This window comes from Trachemys scripta, chromosome 3 (assembly GCF_013100865.1).
Source record: "Trachemys scripta elegans isolate TJP31775 chromosome 3, CAS_Tse_1.0, whole genome shotgun sequence".
Taxonomy (NCBI): domain Eukaryota; kingdom Metazoa; phylum Chordata; order Testudines; family Emydidae; genus Trachemys; species Trachemys scripta.
This window is the reverse complement of record NC_048300.1, coordinates 52,043,175-52,068,721: the sequence shown is the minus strand read 5'-3', so window position 1 is coordinate 52,068,721 and position 25,547 is coordinate 52,043,175. Positions and strand designations below refer to the sequence as shown.

General features: G+C 40.1%; 1 protein-coding gene across 9 annotated transcripts in view; it reads left to right on the top strand.

Moving 5' to 3' along the window:
• Positions 1-25,547, top strand: part of CDC42BPA (CDC42 binding protein kinase alpha) — a 337,912-nt gene that overhangs the window by 105,240 nt on the left and 207,125 nt on the right. For all 9 annotated transcript variants that reach the window (XM_034764724.1, XM_034764720.1, XM_034764722.1 and 6 more), the window contains exons 2-4: positions 2,208-2,299; positions 12,342-12,425; positions 23,822-23,917. In XM_034764724.1, coding sequence (XP_034620615.1) covers positions 2,208-2,299; positions 12,342-12,425; positions 23,822-23,917 — 272 coding nt within the window. The remainder of the gene's footprint in view (positions 1-2,207; positions 2,300-12,341; positions 12,426-23,821; positions 23,918-25,547) is intronic.

The following is a 25,547-nucleotide window of genomic DNA, read 5'->3' as shown; positions in this document are numbered from 1 at the left end:
AGTGGGGACTTGCACCAAGGATCTCCCAGATCCCAACTTATGAGGAAGGTCCTCTTGCAGTTTTGTGCGAGTTTGTATATGGTGTCCAGTCTGGTAGGTGAGTTCTGAGTTGAGTGAGTTTAGTTCCCTACAGGGTTTGGTGGCAGCTTGGGACAGTGGAGGGGTTGTGAATCACAGTGGGACCCAGTGTCTAAGTCCTTTTGTGAATCTAGATCAAAGTATCTTAAGTGTTTAATCCAAGAGCACAGAATAAGTCTATGGTGGAGCCGGGAATTGAACCTACGTCTGCTAAATCCCATTCCAGTTCCCTATATTCTAGATCACCCTTCCTCTTAAATAATAGATCCTGAATTAGTAATGGAATTTCTATTGTATGAATTGATAAGAATTCAAATAATTGCTTTATAAAACAAAATATTTCAAAACAAGTGGGTTTTTTTACCTTAATAAGTTAATTCATTTACATAATGTTTCTCAAAGAGACATGGCTCATGTCTCCCTGAGGACATGCAGATGGCTAGCCAGGATGGGGTGCAGAAGATGTAAAAATTAGATGGGTAGGCCATTGATAACACATGGTGTGGGACTGAAAGAGAGACAGTATCAGTTTTCCTAAAATTCTTCTGATTTCATAATCCTCAATTGGAGTTCAGCTTTTAAAGACTGGAGGAATCACAACACTAATATTTGTAAAGTCCTTTGAAGATCATGAGTGTTTAAATGTCGGTGGATCAATGAAGTTCCCCTCCAGGGAATTTTCCCCAGAACTTTTATTTGGTAGGGCTTTGCCCTTCAGTGGGAGGGTTCCATGGCTCTAAGCATTGCATCCTGAGAATTTACCTTTTCATTTTATTGCCCATGGGATTTTGGGGAGAGAGGTTAGCACACTAAGTTAGAAAGGAGGTGTTCCACATGCAGAGGATCCCCTCTGCACATGGATATAGGGGATAAACAGTCTGTTATTACCTGTCGAGACGTGCAGCTAGATTTCTGTGTTTCTCTTGGAAGAGTTAATCCCAAACAAGAATGCAGACCAAAGTGTTTCCCTGCATTCTCTTTATGTTAATGCTGAGTTCAACTTAAGAGGGGCAATACAGAATTCTAAACATGAGTCTTGGCACGTAACTTAAGGTAGACTTGATTTAAAATAGTCATTTTTACTTACTTCATTCTCATGGCAATGTTTATCTTGCCTTTCCATAGCTGTAGGTGCTGTTACATAATTAAAACTTGCAAAATTATAAATGAAATCTATATAATGCTTGAGGCATACTAGATAATGGTTTTTAAATATATTTGTAACGTTTATGTCTGCACATATGCTCTTAATCATTTGGGATCTAAAAGGTTTTAAAATATTTATATCTAAAACATTTCAGTTCACCTAATTTGTGTTGGTCTCAAACTTAGTGTACATATTATCAGCCTGGATTCAAATTTTCTTTCGGAAAAAGTCTGCTGTTTATAAACTTGACTCTGGAAAAAATACCAAAAATATAATATATATAAACACTAGAATTACCTGTGTGTGAAATGTTTTGTTCAAGTTTGGTCACCAAATTAAAATAAAATATAATACAGTAAAAATATATGGCTTAGAAAGAGAGTTTGGACAGAAATGGAGGTCAAAGCAAAAAACCCCAAGCAAACATACTGAACCAAGGTTTAAAGGTTAATTTATTAACCCTTGCACATAAAGTAGTGATCTCTCAGCAAGTATCTATTGATATACCTTCATGGGACAGTGCTAGCAGTCCAGCATCTTTTCATCAGCACTTCAATTTTCCTTAGAGTAAAATATTGATCATTAATATTGAGCTAATGTAGAAGTTAGCATATTTCTGTCCAGAGTGATGTAATAATTTTACCATACTATATTTTCACAACCAGACATACCAGTCTATAACACTTGAAAACCTACTATATTGAAAATCACTGTGTGGATTTATAAGAGATATAGAAGGATATAGGCGGCTTGATTCTATTTGTAAAAAATATGTACTCCATAAATTTCCTTTCAAAGCAGACAGAAAGTTTGGCTTAGCTCTTATTGGTCATTAGTTTCAGCTTTATATTTTGTAATATTACTGTAGGGAATAGATGTATATATGCAAAATGTTCTGTTATTTTCAGGGCTCTTATAACTTAATATTTTATATTATTAATGTTACCTATTTTTTAATGATTGATATTTTCCTTTGTTTCAGCCAAACCTTTTACCTCTAAGGTGAAACAGATGCGACTACATAAAGAAGATTTTGAAATCTTGAAGGTGATTGGTCGAGGAGCTTTTGGGGAGGTAAGTGTGTTTTTTGTTTTTTTTTTTAACATTGCATGTACTACAGAAAATCTTCTACAGTCAGAAAGTTTATTGGTACCAAGATATTGAAATATAGGTAATCTAGAAATACACAGAAATACTACTAAGTGAGTTGGTAGGGATGCAGGCAGGGACAAAAATTCATTGAACTTGAAGTATTTTCACAAAACATTTCAAGTTCCACAAATCTGCATTTGTCAAAAAAAATTCTGATCACCTCCACTTGTGACCTCCCAAGCCAGTTCATATATTTGGGTACAGAAGGTATTCGTGCCTGCCTGTAGCAACTGTTTGCCAAAGTCCATATATGTGAAAGCATGCACGTCTATTTCAGAATGGTTGGCAAAGATGCAGGCTGATGCCCAGAAGATCACCTTAAAAATCTGTATTAAGGCCACTAATCCAAGCATTTGGTCTGGTACAGAAGATTTCAAAAATAGAAAATTTACAGGGTAGGGAATATTTGTCTTTTTGTACTTTTTATCTGAAGATTTGAAAGTGATTTACGAAGTTGAGTAAGTGTTGCTTCCATTTTGCATATGGGAAAACTAAGCACAGAATGGTTAAGTGATTTGAAAAAGTTACACAGCAAGTCATTGGTCTTCTGTCTGTTTTTAATTTACATTTCTTATTTTGATGAGCAAATGAGGATAGATGTGGATAAATCATAATTTTACTATTACTTTTTTTTCACCAAAAAGATCTCTGCCCACACTTAAATTGGCTTTCCATGGTGGATAGCTGTGGAAGCACCACGGTCTTTGTGCCTGCAGAGCCCAGTCCTTATTCAGGAGACAGATGATATTCAGTTTCTCATTGATCTGCGTAGGTTTTTTTTTTTTTTTAAATCATAGTTTTGTCAGGAAAAAGGGTTTTCCCAATTTTCTTTTGTGCGTAGAAAACATTGACGATGATGGATGGATTCTACTGAAATTGTTATAGATTTCTTTGGTTTCCACCCAGCCTGAGGGTCCTTTGGTCTGAAGCTGTGCTGTTGAACTGGGACTGTCAAATGAGCACTTTACTAAACACTTAATGATGTTTTGTTTAGAAGGGGTTTCCCCCCTCGCAATTTTTAGTATTTTAACGGTAGATAAGGTCAATCATGTTGCCCTTCAGGGTGGTCTTGGAAGTGTATTGTGAAAGATGGAAATATTTGTGGCTCACGTTATCTCTTTCAGAATAGATATAATCTGTGACTTTTAATTGTTACAGTATATGTTTTAATCCAAGCATTTTAGAAACATGAACTATTCCCTTTCTATTCCTCCCAATTTCCAGTTTTGAATGGTTATTTGATTATATTTGCATTATTGTTGTTCTAAAACTATACCAGACTTTTGTCATGCCTCATTTGGTAACATGTACAGTGGGAGTTGTAAAGCTTTAATTTTCTGCTCCTGCTCATTTAACAGCCTAGATCAAAGAGTTTCCCTCTTCAGTTTGAAATGGCCGGACACGGTGACCAGTCACTGACTTCCAAGGAACTGAACAGCCTGCAGATATGGCAGAGACTGAAGTTTGCAGGTTGAAGAAACCTTAGCTTTCAGCCTCTTATTTCTTAAGATCCACTAAGTGAACATGTCACACGATTTCCACATATCAACAAGCAGTGCACATGCAGAATGGGTAGTTTTGTGAGCAAACAGGGCCTTGAATTTTTTGACAGCCAGATGTGCTAGGGATAGGACCGCAAGGTAAATTCTCAGCAGAAAACATTCCTTATTGCCTTGAAAAAAAATCTTAGGCAACAGAAAGCCAATGTTTTTTTTGAGGCAGGGTCCGAGGAATATTTCTGCTGCCAATAGAATTTAAGGACTTTCAGAATATTATGTGATTTGGAGTCTGTATGATGGCTCCTCTGGAGAGCATATACCTTATTTGGGTGGCAGGGAAGAGGGGGCTACAAGGACATTTTTTTTTTTTTCATGAGTAAGAATTAAGCTACGCTTGCCTAGAGTCATGGACGTCTTAGTTTCTGTAGCTGCTACCAGCGGCGGCTCCAGGCACCAGCGCTCCAAGCGCGTGCCTGGGGCGGCAAGCCGCGGGGGGCACCCTGCGAGGGCGGTAGTCAGGCAGCCTTTGGAGGCATGCCTGTGGGAGGTCCGCCGGTCCCATGGATTTGGCGGCAATTCAGCGGCGGGTATGCCAAAGCCTCAGGACCAGCGGACCTCCCGCAGGCATGCCGCCGAAAGCTGCCTGCCTGCTGTGCTTGTGTATTGAATCCTAAATCATCTCCTACACCGGCTATCTTTGTGGAGATCAGGAAATTTTGCATTTGGAGTCAGAGTTCCCTCTCCGAGTGCGTGGTGTATTCCTCTCTACCTCTGAGAACTGCAAGGTGTTTCAGCCCTATAAGCACTTGCATCCAAGGAGATCTAGGGAACTGTATTCAATTTCTCTTTGCAGACACCTTTCTGCTTGATGCACAGAAAGTAATTTTTCTTCTGTAAGATATTATCAAGGGGAGCCCATCTTTGCAGATGCCCACCTCTACTCCCTTTTGCTCCTGCTTCAGTTGACTACTCTCTCTAGCTCATAACTAAAGCATAATTTTCCCCACCATCATCTACTGTCAGCTTTAGACACTAATACGGAGATTCTGCACATAGGGTGGCTCTAGACCAGGGGTCGGCATCCTTTGGCACGTGGTCCATCAGGGTAATCCGCTGGTGGGCTGCGAGACATTTTGTTTACATTGATGGTCTGCTGGCACAGCCCCCCGCAGCTCTTAGTGGCTGCAGTTTGCCATTCCTAGCCAATGGGAGCTGCAGGAAGCAGTGGCCAGCACGGCGAACGACGGCCACTGAGAGCTGCGGGGGGCCGTGCCTGCAGACGATCAACGTAAACAAAATGTCTTGTGGCCCACCAATGGATTACCCTGGTGGGCCGCGTGCCGAAGGTTGCAGACACCTGCTCTAGACCTTCTTTAGTATTTAAAAAAAAATCATCTTGCCTTAAAGGGATACCATCAACCTATTTAGTTCCTGACACCTGTCTTCCATAAAGGACAGTAATCAGGTAACTCCATGTAATGTTCCTGGAGAGCAATGCATAAAAGTGTCTTTTTAAAAGACTTTGGAATTTGTCTTTTTTAATGTTTTGGTCTTCAGTAAAAAGAAATGTTAACAAGCTATGCTGAAAATGGGCAACAGCTTTGTTGTTAGGACCTTTCTTCTAACTCTCCCAGGCAGTTTGAGAGTGTAACTGACATGTTATTTTACATCTGACTATAATCCGCTCTTATTCTATTAAAAAAAAAATATTTCTACACCGTAGGGTACATTTTTAGCACTAAGATTCAGACACAACTCCCAGTAATATTAATGGAATGGAAAGGCTCAGTCCCCATACAAAACCCACAGTGTAAATTTGAAATGTGGGACTCCTTCCGCATTGCAGACTGGAATGATAAACCTAGAAACTCTGTGATGAGCCATCTCTGTAGCAATTCTAGTTGTGGAATGGCAGCAGAACAGGGCCCTAATACTGCAACCAACTTTCAGCATTCCGGTTGAATCTTAGCATAAATGACAGGCACTCATTTGTCTGTCATTTGCATGAAGCAGGAAGAAATTTATGCTAGACTTAAAATAAATAAATAAATCTGAGCTTTCCTTGCACACTTCTATAGGTGGTGCCACAACTGCCTAGTAACTATTATTATTTAACACTTTTACATAGCACTTTAGGCATAAATACCACATTATTTTCTCTGTAAAGACACAATCCTTGCATTGAGGAATTTATAATCTAGGTTATTGACATGATTTGAAGAGGAATAGGGCATCAGACAAGAGGAATTCTCCATCACTTGCAGATTAAGTCAAGATTGGGTGTCTTTCTAAAAGAGATGCTATAGCAGTGGTTCTCAACCAGGAGTCCGGGGCCCCCTAGGTGGCCTAGAGCAGGTTTCAGGGGAGGCCTCCAAGCAGGGCCTGCATTAGACTTGCTGGGGCCCAGGGCAGAAAGCCGAATCCCCATCGCACATAGCTGGAGTTCAGGTCCCAGAGCCCTGCCTCCCGGGGCTGAAGCTGAAGTCTGAGCAATGTAGCTTCGTGGGGTTCCTGTGGCATGGAGCCCCGGGCAATTGCCCTGCTTGCTACCCACTAACGCCAACCTTGGCTTTTATAGGCAGAAAACCAGTTATTGTGGCACAGGTGGGCCATGGAGTTTTTATAGCATGTTGGAGGGGCCTCAGAAAGAACAAGGTTGAGAACCTCTGTGCTATAGCACAAAAAGAGATGATGGGTTTGATGCAGAAAACACAGGGTAAGTTTCTATGGCCTTATGATGGGTTCTCCCCCTCCCCCCTCCAGGGGTGCAACCTGGAACTGGGGTATTGCTGAATCCTCTGTCTCACCAGCCTGGGCTCCTTCTCTCACTGTGCTGGTGTGACAAGCTGCAGATCGCTCTTGGTCCTGCATTCGCACAAACCTTTACATAGGCAGGGACGCACCCAGTTGCAGTTACATGACAGCTTCTCCTCCACCATTCGTGAGCTAACAATAGAGCGATTCCAGCCATCTCACCCTCCATCTCCACAGCCTACGACCCCAGAGCTATACCGTCTTGCCCTGGTCAAAAGCCTGACCAGTATATGAGTTATTACCCAGTCCGACCCTCCCTTAAAGCGGAGAGGACAATACACAAGCTTTTGTTAACTGAGCTGAGATTTTTCCCCAAGCACTTCACTCAAACCACATTGTTTCTAGGTAAAATATAAGATAGATTTATTAACTACAAAAAGATAGATTTTAAGAGATTATAAGTAATAGCAAACAGGTCAAAATAGATTACGATAAGAAATAAACCAAGACTGCAATCTAAGTTCTCTAAACTGGATTGGATTTGACTCAAGTAGTGTTTCACTCTGTTAAATAATACAAACAGTCCACCAAACTTCCATACACAGGCAGGCTTCCGTCCTTCCCACCTGGGACCAGCACGTCCCCCAGTTCAGTTTTTGTCCCTTATGTGTTTACAGGTGTTCCACGTGTGAGGAGTGAGGCCCAGTGGTGATGTCACTTCCCCCTTTTATAGCTTCTTCCATCTTGCTGAAAAGATCTTTTGCTGTGATCCGAGTCAAACAGTTCCCATTGTGGTGTTCTATCTCTGTTTCTATTGTTCACACTTCCTGGTGTAATCCTTGTGAGCATTTGTATTCTTCTCAATGGGCCATTTGGCCTTTTTATTGTTGTACAGTAACTCCTCGCTTAACGTTGTAGTTATGTTCTTGAAAAATGTGACTAAGCAAAACGATGTTTAGCGGATTCAATTTCCCCATAAGAATTAATGTAAATGGGGTGGGGGGTTAGGTTCCAGGGAAAACTTTTTCGCCAGACAAAAGACATTATATACAGTATAAGTTTTAAACAAGTTCTAATCAGAGGATTGTCTGAGAAACCTGCTCATGAGCTCTCTGAGTTTCTCCTAAAGCAACTGTGTTGATATCAGGTGAGATATTTCCCAGGGAATGCCTTGCTGCTAAATTATGAACTAGCACACGGCTGAGCCCTCCAGGATTAACACATTGTTGTTAATGTAGCCTCACACTCTACAAGGCAGCACCGAGGGAGGCAGGAGGGAGAGGAGACAATAGACGCATGGCAGCAGCTGCAAACACTTCCCTTCAGAAACTGAATGTGATGCCGGACGGTGCTCAACCCCCAGCTCTGCCCCAGGCCCGCCCCGACTCCACTCCCTCCCCTCAAGCGTGCCACGTCCCTTGCTCCTCCACTCCCCCCAAGCCTCCTGAATGCTGCAAAACAGCTGATTGCTGCGGGCGGGAGGTGTGGGGAGGGAGGGGGAACCTGTGCACCACGTCCTCGTTCTTTCCCCCTGAGCCTCCTGAGTGCCGCGAAACAGCTGACTGCTGCGGGGAGAGAGGGGGGAGTTGCTGATCCACAGGGCTCACTGTTGGGTGGGAGGAGCTGGAGGGGAGCTGATGGGGCTGCCGGCCCACTCTAGTTCCAAGCCCTCACCTGCTAGCAGTTAGCGGCCAAACAACATTATAAGCAAACATTGCGCAACTTTAAATGTGTATGTTCTCTAATAGATCAGCGACATAACATTAACCGGGATGATGTTAAGTGAGGAGTTATTGTACCTGAAAGGCTGATTGTTGGGTGTTCCCAACCTCAAAACATGTTTCAGTGGCACATACATAGCAAAACTTCATAACTTCATATACAATGGTAGCACATACCACTTAATAGGATATTAATGTTCAACAGATTAAGACTTTTAAAATGATACCTCACAAGACATACTTTGTACAAAACATATAATTATATCACCAATGGTGAATATGGGATGCAGTGTGTCTTTCTGGGGCACAGTGTGTGTCAGGCCTGTGTTATGAAGCAGGTAAGTCTAGATGACCATAATGGTCCCTTGTGGCTTTAAACGCTATGAAGTTATCTTTAAAAATGTGTTAGCAGGTTGTGATCAACTCCTTGGATGGTCACAACCAGTTAACATGTTTTAAAACATAATTTGCCCTGTCTAAAATTATGTTAGTTAAAATATGGTTAGCTAACATGTTTTAAAAAACACAACGTATTTTTCTACTAGACGTGGTCAATCTGTACCAAGCAACCTTATAACATTTATTTTATGTAAATCTTCTACTATGTCTCTAGATAAAACTTATTCTGTCTACTTCATGTACAAAGTCATGTTTAAAACTGTGTTGGTTATGGAGAGTAACTTCCTTTGGGTGTACTGTATTTTGTGTTGTCGATCTAGTTACATGGTAAGCTCCTTGATCTAAAGAGTTTGCTTTTACTGTGCATTGTGCAACATGAAACACAGTGGTGCCACTTAAATAGTAATCAACAAGGCTGCTATTGTTTCTAATCTAAATTATAATAAAATTCTGACACATTATATAGACACTAGGGAGTGTGTGTGTGTGTATAGATAGCATATGTAATACATATATACACGCAAACACATACACAAAGGGCCTTTTTGATGCTCTGCTATCCTCAAAGAATGTTTTTAATTGTCAAAGAAAGAGAGAACTGATAATCACTCCCCTCTATTCATCATAAAATGTCTGGTTCCTGGAACTTATTAAAACTGGACATTTAAACTTTTTTTAAATTTATTTTTTTTCTGTGAGCAGGCCACTGAAAAATGTTTGGTATGTGCTGATGTAAACATTTTGGTTTTAGTTGGATTTTATTTTCTCTTTCATTCTTCCAACAGTTTTACATATTTCCCACAAACAGTAATGCTCCCTGGCATACTGTCAAACTGCTTCTGCCCCTCATTAGCTAGGCTTCTGATCTCTACACTGTATGTAGGCATGTTTCTCTTTGCTTCTTCAAGTATTTTTCTAACAGAAGCTACCAAAAAACCCAAACTGATAATAAATGCCCTCTTGTTTCCCAGGTTAGCTGGAGTAGGGATCACTCAACATGCAATGGTTGGGATTTTCAAAGGGATCAAAGGGAGTTAGGTGCCTAAGTTCCATTGAAAGTCAATGGGAGTTGGAGATCTAACTCCTTTAGCCCGCCTTGAAAATCGTAGCAGACCTGCTTAGGCCCTGGATAATTAACAGCCACCACTATGGGCCAATTTTGAAGCACCTAACTCCTTGACAGAGTTTTAAAAGTCCACTTACTTTTTAACTAGTGCCAAGCAGAAGGGTTCCCTGGTAAATGAAGGGGTTTAACTCGTTAATTTCTGCAGTATTTAACCTCTTCTTAAAACAAAAGAGAAACTTTCTAGCCATTATGGTTGTAAAGGTCACCGTCCAAATATGAAAAAAATATAAACTGATGCACTGTTGTCTTCCTGAGTGAGATATCCAGCTTCACTGCCTTTGGTACTGCTCATAGATTTCTCAAGAATTAAAGAGTGAAACTGAAACTAGTAAGTTTCAACACTGCTATTGAGAACCCTGGGACAGCTATGAAACTGACAAGGAATCTAAAAAATTTTCAGTACCAAATTTGAGCAAGTCTTGAGAAATCCCAAGTCTGGACCTGAAAGTCGTTTATGAATATGAATCTAAACTGAAGGCTGTGGTGGATTTTCAATCACTGGCAATTTTTAACTCAAGACTGGAAGTTTTTCTAAAAAGACCTGCTGTGGTTCAAACAGGAATTATTTTGGGGAAGTTCTATGCCTGGTTTTGCAATATGTCAGACTAGGTGTTCACAGTGGTCCTTTCTGGCCTTAGAATCAATATTTTTTGAATGAATCTTTGTATGGGAACCTAGGTTCATATGCCTGACCTTTATTGGGGGTAGCCTTTAAAAAATTTAGTGTGGAAGCTAGTTTTAATAGCGAGGTCTGATATCCTTGCATTGTCTCCTCTTTTCATTTCTTCTTGAATTGCATTTTATTTTCACAAGGGGGTGGGATGTGATGGAGGGCAAGACTGATTTATGTACCACAGCACCTCTGGGAATTAATAGCTGTTCCACCGAATTTATAGTTTAGCTAGAGAGAGAGTGTGTTTCTGCTTTAGACATCAACAAGAACTGTAAATGGAGTTCAACATGCACCTATACTAGCCTGATGAAGCTATTTCAGCTGGTGCCACCTTTGAAGAAGGGTTGAAAAGAGCCTTGCGTGACATTTCCTTCATCAAGCTGTCAGCATCTGTTGCATTTTCTTTCCTGATATTACTTCTCTGGCATGTAGCCAGGTTGCTGAATATGAAAGAGATGGAGAAAGTGTAGTGTTCAACCATGTATAATATTGTGTGTGTGTGTGTGTGTGTGTGTGTTGTCACTAGCCTGCAGGGTAAAGATGATGCTAATCAGTGTGACAACATCCTGGTCTGCAACCAAAACAAAAACAATCTTTTCTCTCCTTAGGCCCTGGGAGTATGCCGTTCTTTGCAAGGGAATGGGAATTGGGGTAGATTGATGTATGGATTTTAAAATTTATGAAGCACTGAGCTTTTCATATTTGAAGGTTAATTTTGTGGCTCAGGAGGTTAGGAGTCCTGGGCTCTGTTGTTAGCTTTGCTTCAGACTTCCTTTTGTTTTTGTGTCTTATCTGAACTAGGGAACTCAGGACTGTACCTATGATGTCTACATTGTGAAAACAAGAAGAATAATAAATTTGTTTTGTATAAACTTCCCCACCTCCCACTTGCCCTGCCTCTTTCTTGATATGATCCCATCCTGGCTTTTGTCACATTGTATCTAATCTAGATTGTAAAATCCTCAAGACAAGGAGTTTGGGTTTATTCTCTTGGTAAATTGCCAAATTTACCTATGATGCCTAATGTAAATGTTAAGTAAGAATCATAACGTCTCTGTTTTTAAGTTTTCCCATCCATAAAATGGGGATGATAATACTCCCCTAGGTCATGGGGGTGTAAAGAGACCTCAGAAAGAGCTTCATATGGAAAATGATATAGGAGTGCAGAGTATTATGCTTAATTATTTTTATTTATTATAGCTTCCCCCGTTCTTTGAAATGGGTCTAGAAGATTTATCCTATAGCAAATCTCCAGTAAATAATTTGTTGTACCCGCTGATATTCTAATGTTCCTTGGTTTTGGGACCTGACTACTACGTTACTAGGAGCTCTTTCTTGTTTGCCGCTGCAGCCATTTAGTTCAGTGATAGAAGAGAGTGGGTTCAATAACTATTCCAAGTTTTGGGAACATATCCAGTGATGATATGGCAGTAATACGATAGAGGGGAAAGGAAGTATGGTATGATAGAAGTGCCATCTTTCAGCTGTGTTCAGCTATTGTAATGTAGAAGGATATACTTTTATGTAATGGAGGCTTAAGGGGAACTTAAGAACTTTTACAGAACAAATACCCTGGACAGCTGTGAAATTACTCTTCATGGTTTGTGATGATGAATGCTTGGTACGGCATCATGTACGCAGAGTGAAGTTATAAATCAAAGAGTCCAAAATCCTATCACAACAAAAATAAATTAAAGCAACTCAGCCGTCTACATATTTCCAAAAAAGGATTATTCTGGCAACCACTTATTTTCCTATTTTAGGTTATTCATCTGCAATTTATGTTTTCCAGGTTGCAGTAGTAAAACTGAAAAATGCAGATAAAGTATTTGCCATGAAAATACTGAATAAATGGGAGATGCTGAAGAGAGCTGAGGTAAGACTACAGAAATGTTTTTAGTGTTCATATATTTGCTTGTGAGGACTCTACTCGGTTATTCTTCTTTTTATAAAATTTTTGATGAATTTTCATGAAGAAACAAACAAAAATAGAAAAAGGTAGTTGATTTACAGCTTGTATATGTTACTCAAACCCACATTTTCCAAGGATATCCAATAAAGGTACACAATTACACAGTTTCACAACTGGTCTAAGCTGAAAGATCATACAACACAAAATCAGACAGTATTACACAGGCGTAACATGTTAGGGTTGGTGGTAACCAAAAAAAAGATACAAACAAACAAATAAAAGGGGGGAAATACAGGAGGGAAAAAGCAGAAAGGGTAGGTGCAATGGAACCCTGGCATTATTTGAGCTATCTCAGCATTCTTTATCCAAATGTATAAAGAATCAGGTTCAAAATTTCTTCTAAATCCTATAATTATTCTGTCTCAATGAGCTATTCTTTCTTTTGATGCTAATGGAGAAGGTTGGAATATCACTGCTCTATTCTGGTCGTAAGCCTACTCCTCCACTTTTGTTAAATTTCTGAACCAAAATCTTAGGGCTAGTTTTTACACTGCCGTGGCAGCGCTTTAACATGCCTTGTGTGGTTGCTCTCCCAGTGCTCTAAAAAAACCACCTCAACGAGGGGTGTAGCTCCCAGCTCTGGGACACTGTTTACACTGGCGCTTTACAGTGCTGAACTTGCTGCGCTCGGGGGGAGGGGGGTGTTTTCACACCCCTGAGCGAGTAAGTTGCAGTGCTGTAAATTGCCAATGTAGACAAGTTCTTAGTGGCGGAGAGAAAACCAGCATGTAGGTACGTAACCTGGGACTATAATTTTCAACTGAGTTTTGGTTGCAGAAGCCAACAATTAATTTCACTCTTGAGTCCACCTGTTTCTACAGCTGCCTAGCTATTGGACAGTCCATAGCATATATATATCAGGGTTCCTTTCCTTTTTTTTTTTACTACAACATCAACAAACATCAGAGGACAAGGCTCCTTGATCGTGCAACCTGGGTCCAATACATTTTGAATCAAATCTTTTGCTGTATCAGGCATAGCCTGAGATCTACGCAAGCATTTTTAACGTTCTATAATATGCTCTGCCATTGGGGTACTTTTAAGGGCTGTGATAATTCCCCTTTGCACACTTTCACAAAGAACTCCAGACCGCTGGAGTTCCCCTGCATTAATAAAGCATACATAGTGGACATGGGCCTGGGGAATGTATGAAACATTCCAGTGGTTCTTAGTAGCGCTGGGGCCTATGGCAGTCCTAGGGCATCCAGACCAAACTGATAAGTTGGCAAGTGTTTTAGTTGTTAGTACACTCACTCAACTAAGGGTGGCAGGTCATATTGTTTCTTGAATGTTGGAAATCCATATCATACCCCTGTTCAGCCAGTTTCTCCAAGTTTTTTTTCCCACTTTTCAAGTCTGGGTTACCCTAGATAGGTGCTTTTGGAGCACAGCAAGGATTAAATGGGTACCTCTTAGCTAGGACAGCCCAGACCCTTTGCGCAGCCACTGCTGCAGGCACCCTATTTTTCTGTCTCAGACAAAAAGAAAAACTCAGCAGACCTGCAGGGGAGGCGGATGCATTAATACCTGTTCAGTTTCCACCCATGTAAGTATAAGGGTGTTAGCATGCTGGAACCAATTTGACATCTGTGACATGATGGAAGGATAATAGTAATTTTGTAGATCTGGGAGCTCATTAGGGAGCTGGAGGTTTTTAAATGATAGTCATGTGTGTTGACCAGGGCCCCACAGAAATGCTCTAATAATGTTAGTACATTTTTTAAAATGAAACAGAGGAATATATAGAGGTAGGCCATTTAGAATATAGAGGAGCCTAAACCAAATATTCATTTTTACTGTATTGTCCTTCCCCATAGGCTCAGGGAGAGAAGATGCCACATATTTGTATCATAACTTTAAATCCTGTACTCTTTCAAATAAGTAATCTTCACTAGTTAAAGTTTCTCGGTACTTTTATACTTACATACTTAATTACATCAGGTTGCTTATGGAAATTCCATTGAGAAAAAGCCTCATGACATGACATTCGGGAGATTTGCAATATTTTTGATTTTTCCCAATTTATTTTGTAACTAGCTATTGCTCAATTTTTTGAATTGGTGATAGGAGGGTTAAAATAGTGATTTCTAGTTTGGATATATACAAAAGGACATTGTCTGCATATAACATCAGTCTGTACTCCATGGAACCAAGTTGCATGCCCTGGTTATCTGGATGAGCTACTCTCCTTTTTAAACAAAAGGAAAGTGAATCTTAGTGGGTTTGAGTACAGTATTTCTACCAGTTGTGCTTGTGAATCCACCTTATAGTAATTTCATTTAGACCACATTTCCCTACTTTGTTTATGAGAATGTCATGTGAAACTGTGTTAAAAGCTTTACTAAAACCAAGATACATCACATCAACTGCTTCTCCACTATCCACTAGGCCAGTAACATTGTCAAAGAAGGAAATCAGGTTGATTTGGCATGATTTGTTCTTGACAAACTCATACTGGCTATTCCTTATAACCCTATTATCCTTCAGGTGCTTTCTTCCTGTTTGAATGCAGCCCTTATTATGGGATTTTTAAAAAAAATTTTTTTTACTGTATTGAAACAAATACAATTGATTTAGGGAATATGTACACTTAAAACGTTACAGCACCACAGCTGCAGTTCTGCACTTCTGTAGACACTTGCTACAGTGACAGTTGGGGTCTTTCATCGCTGTAGTTAATCCATCTCCACAAGAGGTGGTATCTAGGTTGATGGAAGAATTCTGCCATTCATGTAACACTGGCTTCACTGGAGATTAGGTCGACAGCTATGTCTCTCAAGGGTGTGGATTTTTCATAGCTATGCTGATGTAAATTTTCAGTGTAGACCAGCCCACAAATATCATCAGTTTATTGAAAAGTAGGAAAGGATAACTTATAGCAGTAAAACCATCTTTGTTATAAATAAATTATTTTAGGGGCTTAAATTATTTTAACATAGTATGTTTTATAAATATGTGTGCTTGTGTAACAATTCAATTGCATAGAGTAAAAGTTAACCTTTGTACATGGTGACAGCAATTCCCCCCGAGTCTGGCATAACATCTTCCAGCTAATGTAGTTAGTCCTGTATCTCAAGTGGTAGAAGTCTGTGCTATTGTGCAGAAGACTCAGGATTCAAACCTTGAAGAGGTGACTGCAGTTCTACATAACAGAATTTGGTTTTTTTTCTTTTGTTCTTTAAAACATCCTAGGACATTACTTACAAAAAAATAAATTAAAAGGATATTTTGTAGGTTGCAAAGTCAAGCACTGAAAAGTAAGGAGAATGTCAGATTTACAGTAGTCCATGCAACCGTAATTTGGCCTCTTGCGTATGGTTATGACCATTAATTACATGACCCCATTCAATTTTTTCCATATGGCACCTGCCTAATTCAGTGAACAGGTTGACCAGGATGCTGAACTAAGGTTGCTAGAGCAATCCTAAATCTATCATTTTCTAACTTGCATGCTTGCCTTTGCAACCTAAATACTTTTAACACTTTTTGTATGTAATGTTACTTAGTTTGACAAATGCCTTATATTGGCTTACTGATCCATACAAGAAATCAATTGGCTGACTGTGCCTAGATTGTGGTGTACTTGGGAGATAGTCTATCTAACGAAAAAGATCAGTAAAACATGGTAGTTACCCCTTGATCACTTTCTTTCTCTGTTGTGCTCCTTTCCCCTATCCTCCAGCTCTGTTTTGTATTTTTATAGCATACGGTTTTTATGTGTACTTTGGTATTTGCGCAATATATTGTGTAGACCACTAAATCTTGTTGTTGTTGTTATAATAATAGGGCAGGCACACACTGCAAAAATTGAAAAGAATGACAATTTGCAAGGGCATTGAAGGTCACTGTGTAATGCAATTTAATTCCAGAAGGTTCTGGTTCCACTTTTTGTCATCTGGTCACCAAAGCAGTGGAAAAATAAAGCTGTAGTTCTTTTTAGACTGGCTGTGCAGACTTCAAGAAACCCACTGGGACCCGTGGGAAGGGTATTTTAAATACCTTGCATAGAAAAGCTTTTCAAAACTATTTATAACCTAATTTTAATGGAAAGAAATACAATTTTTAAACTGGCTTTAAGATGGTACATTTAAAAATAGAATGGCGTTTTATTTCTAGTTTTGATTTATCTGAGGTGGCAAAGTTTGCAGATGTTACTAAACTGCTGAAGATAGTTAAGACCAAAGCAGACTGTGAAGAACTTCAAAAAGATCTCACAAAACTAAGTGTTTGGGCAACAAAATGGCAAATGAAATTTAATGTGGATAAATGTAAAGTAATACACATTGGGAAAAATAACCCCAATTATACATCAAAAAAGATATACTGACATTAGAAAAGGTTCAGAGAAGGGCAACTAAAATGATTAGGGGTTTGGAATGGGTCCCATATGAGGAGAGATTAAAGAGGCTAGGACTTTACAGCTTGGAAAAGAAGAAACTAATGGAGGACATGATAGAGGTATATAAAATCCTGAGTGGTGTGGAGAAAGTGAATAAAGAAAAGTTATTTACTTGTACCCATAATATAAGAACTAGGGGCTACCAAATAAAATTAATTGGCAGCAGGTTTAAAACAAATAAAAGGAAGTTCTTCTTCACACAGCGCACAGTCAACCTGTGGAACTCCTTGCCTGAGGAAGTTGTGAAGACTAGGACTGTAACAGGGTTTAAAAGAGAACTAGATAAATTCATGGAGGTTAAGTCCATTAATGGCTATTAGCCAGGATGGGTAAGGAATGGTGTCCCTAGTCTCTGTTTGTCAGAGGGTGGAGATGGATGGCAATTTCCTGGTGCAAGTGCTGGAGGAACCAACTAGGGGCAGAGCTTTTCTTGACCTGCTGCTCACAAACAGGGAAGAATTAGTAGGGGAAGCAAAAGTGGATGGGAACCTGGGAGGCAGTGACCATGAGATGGTTGAGTTCAGGATCCTGACACAAGGAAGAAAGGAGAGCAGCAGAATACAGACCCTGGACTTCAGAAAAGCAGACTTTGACTCCCTCAGGGAACAGATGGGCAGGATTCCCTGGGAGAATAACATGAAGGGCAAAGGGGTCCAGGAGAGCTGGCAGTATTTTAAAGAATCCTTATTGCGGTTGCAGGAACAAACCATCCCGATGTGTAGAAAGAATAATAAATATGGCAGGCGATCAGCTTGGCTAAAAGGTGAAATCCTTGCTGATCTTAAACGCAAAAAAGAAGCTTACAAGAAGTGAAAGATTAGACAAATGACCAGGGAGGAGTATAAAAATATTGCTCAGGCATGCAGGAGTGAAATCAGGAAGGCCAAATCACACTTGGAGTTGCAGTTAGCAAGAGATGTTAAGAGTAACGAGAAGGGTTTCTTCAGGTATGTTAGCAACAAGAAGAAAATCAAGGAAAGTGTGGGCCCCTTACTGAATGAGGGAGGCAACTTAGTGACTGAGGATGTGGAAAAAGCTAATGTACTCAATGATTTTTTTAGCCTCTGTCTTCATGAACAAGGTCAGCTCCCAGATTGCTGCACTGGGCAGTACAATATGGGGAGAAGGTGACCAGCCCCTCTGTGGAGAAAGAAGTGGTTCGGGACTATTTAGAAAAACTGGACGCGCACAAGTCCATGGGGCCGGATGCGCTGCATCCAAGGGTGCTAAAGGAGTTGGCGGGTGAGATTGCAGAGCCATTAGCCATTATTTTTGAAAACTCATGGCGATCGGGTGAGGTCCCAGATGACTGGAAAAAGGCTAATGTAGTGCCCATCTTTAAAAAAAGGGAAGAAGGAGGATCTGGGGAACTACAGTCCAGTCAGCCTCACCTCAGTCCCTGGAAAAATCATGGAGCAGGTCCTCAAGGAATCAATTATGAAACATTTAGAGGAGAGGAAAGTGATCAGGAACAGTCAGCATGGATTCACGAAGGGGAAGTCGTGCCTGACTAACCTAATTGCCTTCTATGATGAGATAACTGGCTCTGTGGATGAGGGGAAAGCAGTGGATGTGTTATTCCTTGACTTTAGCAAAGCTTTTGATACGGTCTCCCACAGTATTCTTGCTGCCAAGTTAAAGAAGTATGGGCTGGATGAATGGACTGTAAGGTGGAAAAAAAGCTGGCTAGATCGTCGGGCTCAATGGGGAGTGATCAATGGCTCCATGTCTAGTTGGCAGCCGGTTTCAAGCGGAGTGCCCCAAGGGTCGGTCCTGGGGCCAGTTTTGTTTAATATCTTTATTAATGATCTGGAGGATGGTGTGGACTGCACTCTCAGCAAGTTTACAGATGACACTAAACTAGGAGGCGTGGTAGATACACTAGAGGGTAGGGATCGGATACAAAGGGACCTAGACAAATTAGAGGATTGGGCCAAAAAAAACCTGATGAGGTTCAACAAGGACAAGTGCAGAGTCCTGCACTTAGGACGGAAGAATCCCATGCACTGCTACAGACTAGGGACCGAATGGCTAGGTAGCAGTTCTGCAGAAAAGGACCCAGGGGTCACAGTGGACGAGAAGCTGGATATGAGTCAACAGTGTGCTCTTGTTGCCAAGAAGGCTAACGGCATTTTGGGCTGTATAAGTAGGGGCATTGCCAGCAGATCGAGGAACGTGATCATTCCCCTTTATTCGACATTGGTGAGGCCTCATCTGGAATACTGTGTCCAGTTTTGGGCCCCACACTACAAGAAGGATGTGGAAAAATTGGAAAGAGTCCAACGGAGGGCAACAAAAATGATTAGGGGTCTGGAGCACATGACTTAGGAGGAGAGGCTGAGGGAACTGGGATTGTTTAGTCTCCAGAAGAGAAGAATGAGGGGGGATTTGATAGCAGCCTTCAACTACCTGAAGGGGGGTTCCAAAGAGGATGGAGCTAGACTATTCTCAGTGGTGGCAGATGACAGAACAAGGAGCAATGGTCTCAAGTTGCAGTGGGGGAGGTTCAGGTTGGATATTAGGGAAAACTATTTCACTAGGAGGGTGGTGAAACACTGGAATGTGTTACCTAGGGAGGTGGTGGAGTCTCCTTCCTTGGAGGTTTTTAAGGCCCGGCTTGACAAAGCCCTGGCTGGGATGATTTAGTTGGGGATTGGTCCTGCTTTGAGTAGGAGGTTGGACTAGATGACCTCTTGAGGTCCCTTCCAACCCTGATATTCTATGATTCTATAGGAGAGAACTCACTTAATCATTACCTGTTAGGTTCACTCCCTCTGGGGCACCTGGCATTGGCCACTGTCGGTAGACAGGATACTGGACTGGATGGACCTTTGGTCTGATCCAGTATGGCCATTCTTATGTTCTTGCTTTCATGCTGAAATAATGAAACATACTGTAATTTCATCCAACTTTGGGGGAGGCGGGGGAACACCTCTAGAGTTGAAACAAGTTCCCGGCCAATGGGAGCTGTGGGATGTGCTGGCCCGCCACTTCCTGCAGCTCCCATTGACCGGAAACAGTGAATCGTGGACACTGGGAGCTGCGGGGGGCTGTGGTTGTGAACGGTCAGCATAACAAAATGTCTTGCGGCCCACCAGCCCATTACCCTGATGGGCCACATGCCGAAGGTTGCCGACCCCTGGTCTAGGTTTACATGGTCCTGCCACAGCACAAGCAACTGGACTTGATTACTTCTCTATATCCCTTCAAGTTCTACATTTCTATGATTCTGTCATTTAATTCGTTTAATGTGATATAATTTTCATAAAACATGCAGGGGCCATATAAATCAACACTTGGTCTTAATTTTTCTTTGGAAATGCTCTCTAGAAACACGATGGATTTCCCATCAATCTTGCTTATTAACAGTTGGCTGAGCATGTTGGAGATCATCAGAATATAAACACCAAGATGGAAATAAATTGGAATGCAAAAAATGCAGTTGAATTCCATCGTGTGTGACTTATTTATACTGCACTTCATTCCAGAACTTTAACTAAAACAAGCTTTTAGTGTTGTCTAATATGAGGAGATTAAGTGTTGTAGAGCATTGAGTGCTAAAGATCTAACACTTCATAAAATAGTTCTGATCAATAGATCAGCAAAAGATCTATTGATTAAGATTAAGGTAATATAATTTTGCACTTTACATACATTGTCAAGAGTTTGGTAACATACACTGAAGCTATTAGTCATATTTGTCATATTTCCTTGGGTCTGAAAACTAGTACTAAATTTCCTTACTGCTCCTTCATTTTATCCTTCAAGGGGAAAAATTAATCTGTCTTAATTTGCTGTCACTCAGTCCTGTTGACCTTCTCCTCAGCTGGGAGAGTAGGAGCCCTGCATGACCCGTCCTGTACATAACCATCCTCAAGGCCCTGTTATTTATGCAATTGCATAATTTACCATATAATGAGCCCCATTATTATTATTATTTTATTTTATTATTATATGTTGATGGCCCTACATAATTCAGTAGTAGACCCAGAGAAAGCATTGGCAATGTCTGAAATGGAGAAGGGAAGGACTGGCAGTCCAAGAGAAACTGTCCAAAGAGTGGAGGCCAGACAAGTCAAGGAAAAAGTGAAGTACGAGAAAATTTGGCCAGACAGGCTGGGGAGAGGCACCCAGTAGTATTGTTTACTCTGTCCAGACAAGAGGGCAGCTAAGGGATATTACAAGTTAAAGCAGATTTCATACATCTAAAATAAATGTTTATTTTTATACATATATGTTTTAAACATTTACTTTTGATGTGTGTAGGTGAGATTGTCAAAGCCATCTTAGAGACTTAGATACACATCTTCCATAAAAACGAATCCACATCGTAAGCCTCAGGATTTGTGTACTTGGAAAAGTTTCATCCAGAAGGAGCCCAGTGAAGTGGGGCTGAGGATCAAGGGAGAGGTAGAGTCATATGAGAAGAGCAGGAGCCCAAGCTGCTCCAGCTTTCTCCGCCAGGCTATTAAAATTTCAGATGTGATCTACTGTGGTAAAAGCTTTTGCTGCCAGCTCCAGACATTCTGCCGAGGAGTGGGTGTTTTGGGTGCTCAAGGAATACAAGATCTTTTGTGAATTTGTGTCCGATACGATGGCTCAATAAATATTAGATAGACTCACTGTAGAAACTAGCTCCATGCATCTGTGTAATAACATGCAGTTTGTTTACTTGTCATTATGTTTGTGGGAGTAACAAAGAGTTTATAGTTTCTCATTGTTCTCTATTTCTGGCAAAGACTTAAACAAAACAAAACAAAAACCCCAACCACTCTTCCCCCCAAATTCTTTTTTTGTCCTCATGCTGTTTCTCATTTGACTCCCAATAAAGATCTTTTGTTTATTGTGCGGTGTATTTTATTAGTGAATCTTGTGTCAGTTATTCCTATTCTCTCTTGCATAGTGTTACTATTCAGGTGTAAAAAGTGAGCAAGTGTTTCTTCTTTCTGACCTCTGTATCACATTTGCTCATTTTACTGGTCAAAACAAGATTTGGTGTTTTTTGGTTGCTCTTATAAGTTTAGCTTCAGCTCTACGCAAAAATCATTAAGCTGCACTCTTTATTTGTCCCTCTCCAAAGTTCACTGCCAACAATAACCATACTCATTCTGGTATTTAGCTGGTTTTGGAAATGAAGTTGAAAAAATAATAAGGAAGAAAAAGTTTGATTTTTCTTTAAGCTATTGCTTAAATATGAAGACACAGTATATGGTTTAAGCTGATGAAATTGACAGAAACTGATTAAATGTGTATCTGGAGTAGCAGAATATTTACAGTATATCTTGGCAGAGTGTCTCATCTACACTTTACGTCCAAATATCCATCTATCTACTAATCTCCTCCTCTCTTTCATCCTTTTCTAGCCAGCTCTCACTCAAAATCCAAGAATGTCCAGGTCTCTGCATCTTCAAAAACTAAAAAAGTCCATCTGCCTCTTCAACTATCACCCTATGCCTCTTCTGCCTTTCACTCTGAATTCATAGAAGATCATTTATAGCCATGGCCTGGAATTCCTGTTCTGCAGTTCCATCTTGGATCCTCTTCAGTTTGGCATCCTTCCTTTCTAGTTTACCAAATGCGCTCTCTCCAAGATTGCTACTGACATTTTCCTCTTCAAGTCTCAGGGACACTAATCACTTTGATCTATCTCCTATGTTTGACACTGTTTATTCTCCTTCTCAGCATTTTATCCTCCCCTGGCTTTCACAACTCTGTGCTCCTGTGGTTCTCCTACCTCTCCAGTAATTCCTGAGCATCTCTTGATGGTTTCTCCTCTTCTCTTTTCCTACCCTGTGTGGGATCTCAGAGGACTTCATCTTTGGCTTGCTCCTCTTCTTGCTTTATACCTTCTCACTGGGTAATCTCATCTGCTGACATGATTTCAACTACTATCTTTAGACCAATGACTCGTAAATCTGCTTCTTTCAATCCCATCTTGCATCTCAGTCTGTCTCTAACATGTCCTCCTGAATGTCTCACCGTCAACTTAATTCTAACATAGCCAAACCCTCAGATAAGATGCCAAAAAGAAATCGGCTAGCTTGACTAATAGATTGAGGGGAAGATGGAAGTAGCTGGAGGTTACTTTATTTATAATCATTAGAAAAATATTGCGCATATAAAATATGACTACCAGTGTAAACCTGGAGTGACAGGGCTGTGAAATAAACCCATAATATGTAGCGCCAGATCCTACTCCTGTGGACTTCAATTGCATTACTATAGGGGTCATTGTGTTTGTGTATCTATATAAACATAATTGTGCTTATAAATTATATAATGCAAATAGTCTCACAGAGAATCAGCTCTGATTAAAATAAAGAGTGTTGCTGTATTTTTTTCAATGCAGCAAATACATAGGTTGGGGTGCGAATCTGACATTGTCTTGTTGCTGTAGATAAGACAGCACTGTTTTGTACTGAATCAATCAGTCTTGCAGTACAATTGTGTGGCTGTAATTTTTTGGACAAGTTATAAATCCTGAAAATGAGTGTTTATAATAGAAACATATATAGCTCACAGAAGAAATTGTGCACATGTAGGGCTAGTTCTGCCCTCAGATACCATATTATAATCTCATTGACTTCTCCGTGAACAGGTCTGTGAGCAGATTTTGACCTGTAATCTGGAGACAGTGAGCAGAAGAGTCTGTTTTTTCTGTCTTCATCCCAAGAACAATAACTGGGAAATACAATTGTACTCCAAGTAGATGTAAAGTGTCGATACACTGCTGGCCCCATGTTCTCAACGTGTCAGGAGTGTGGATTAAATGGCTTTTACTGAAGGGGGATAAATGTATCTTGTAATGTCATCCTATGTATTTGATTGCCATTTCACGACATACATGCATTGTTTGATACTAATATCTATTGTAACTAAAATATTCTTTTCTCCCCTTCAGACAGCCTGTTTTCGAGAAGAGAGGGATGTACTAGTGAATGGAGATAACCAGTGGATCACAACATTGCACTATGCCTTCCAGGATGACAACTATTTAGTGAGTGTTCCTTTAAATATCTATTCAAGTGATTTTAGGCTTTTAGTCTGTGATATTGAGATACAGATATAGTGTGTGTGCAACAGTTAGCCCTATGGTTGAAATTGAATCTCCATATGCATCAAAACCTTGTTAAATGCATTATTAGTATGGAAACTAGTCAGGGAGTTTAGTGAATTTGGCCATGAATATCTCAAGATGCTAGTTTGCTTTGTTCTCTGTACAAGTCTGCAATTATTGGGCAGACTTCTTTAACCAGTAGTTATCAGGTAATCTGACTATTTGTCCTTTGGGAGTGCTCTTGCAATTATATTACCGTACCTTTTCTATAATCTTGTCATTTACTTTGTCCCAATAATCCTGGTCTGAATCACAGAATGAAGTAGCGGTTAATTTTTTATCCTGCTATGAAATTAGAGGTAGATATAAAGATTATTGTTATTCAATTTTGGAACTGGAACAGTCCTGTTGATTTGAAATTCACCCAACTGGGCTCTGGCAACGAGTAGAGAGGCATAATTTCAATTCTGAACTGTCTCCTCCTGCTGGCTGGGGGGCTTAACCACAAAAGTCCCAGAAGGGTACAGAAAGCCACGGTATACCTTAAAAAAGCCACTTTAAAAAAATATCAATTTGCGTAGAACTGAATATTATAATTGCAGATGAAAGTATCTAAATACGTTTTTGTTAAGAAGTATGTCTGAAATGTAATTGGAATGCCTTTTGGTTTTGTTCTGAAAAGCTTGGGTTGTTATGATGTTACTTAGCTGTTTAAAAACATAGTGATTCGGTACTCTTCATAGTAAACTGAATTATTGCATGCTGATGCTGAAACTTAAGTTGATGTACATTTTAGAAATGTATTTGCATCATAAAATTTTACTGAAAGAATCTAATCTTTCATATTACATTTAACTGTTATCCTGTAATATATAGGATTCAAGAAGGAAAATTAATTTATAAAGGATGATCAATTTTTACTAAATCTTTGTCATTTAAGAAAATAATTGTAGCACACTTGAATTGTGTTGCTAAGCTTATTGTATTTACTTTCCTGTCTTGTAAAGTACACTTGATACATACACTTTGATAGTTTGAAGTCTTACTACTTCTGTTTAGCATTGTCATTAGTAGGTGTTATATATATATTTTTTTAAAATCCCAGTTTGCCACTAAGGGCTACTTCCTGGTCATTTCACAGATGAAGTCACATTAACTTCAGTAACGTTACTGGAGTAAAGCAGGTATGATTTGGTCCTTAAGGTAAAGGAAATTCATGAATGTAGGACTTACAGAACTGGGACTTTTGGTCATGATCCTGCAATTGGATGCACGAGCACAGCCTCTTGCAATCTTGCAGCATTCCCTTAACTTCAGTTGGTCTTTGCACATGTTCAGGGCTTTGCTTGTGTATATCTGATAGCAGGATCATGGCCCAGGTTTTCCATTTCCTGATTGAGTAATATGAACCAGTAAAAACTATAACTCTGTTCTGACTGCCAGCAGTATTATTAAGAAAACATTATATGTTGAGTTGCCGCCAGCCAGAACTAATTTTAATCTAGCCTCTTTCCTCAATGTACTCATTGAGCAGAGCCGCTTCCATTCTTTATCATTGATGGTCTGTTAA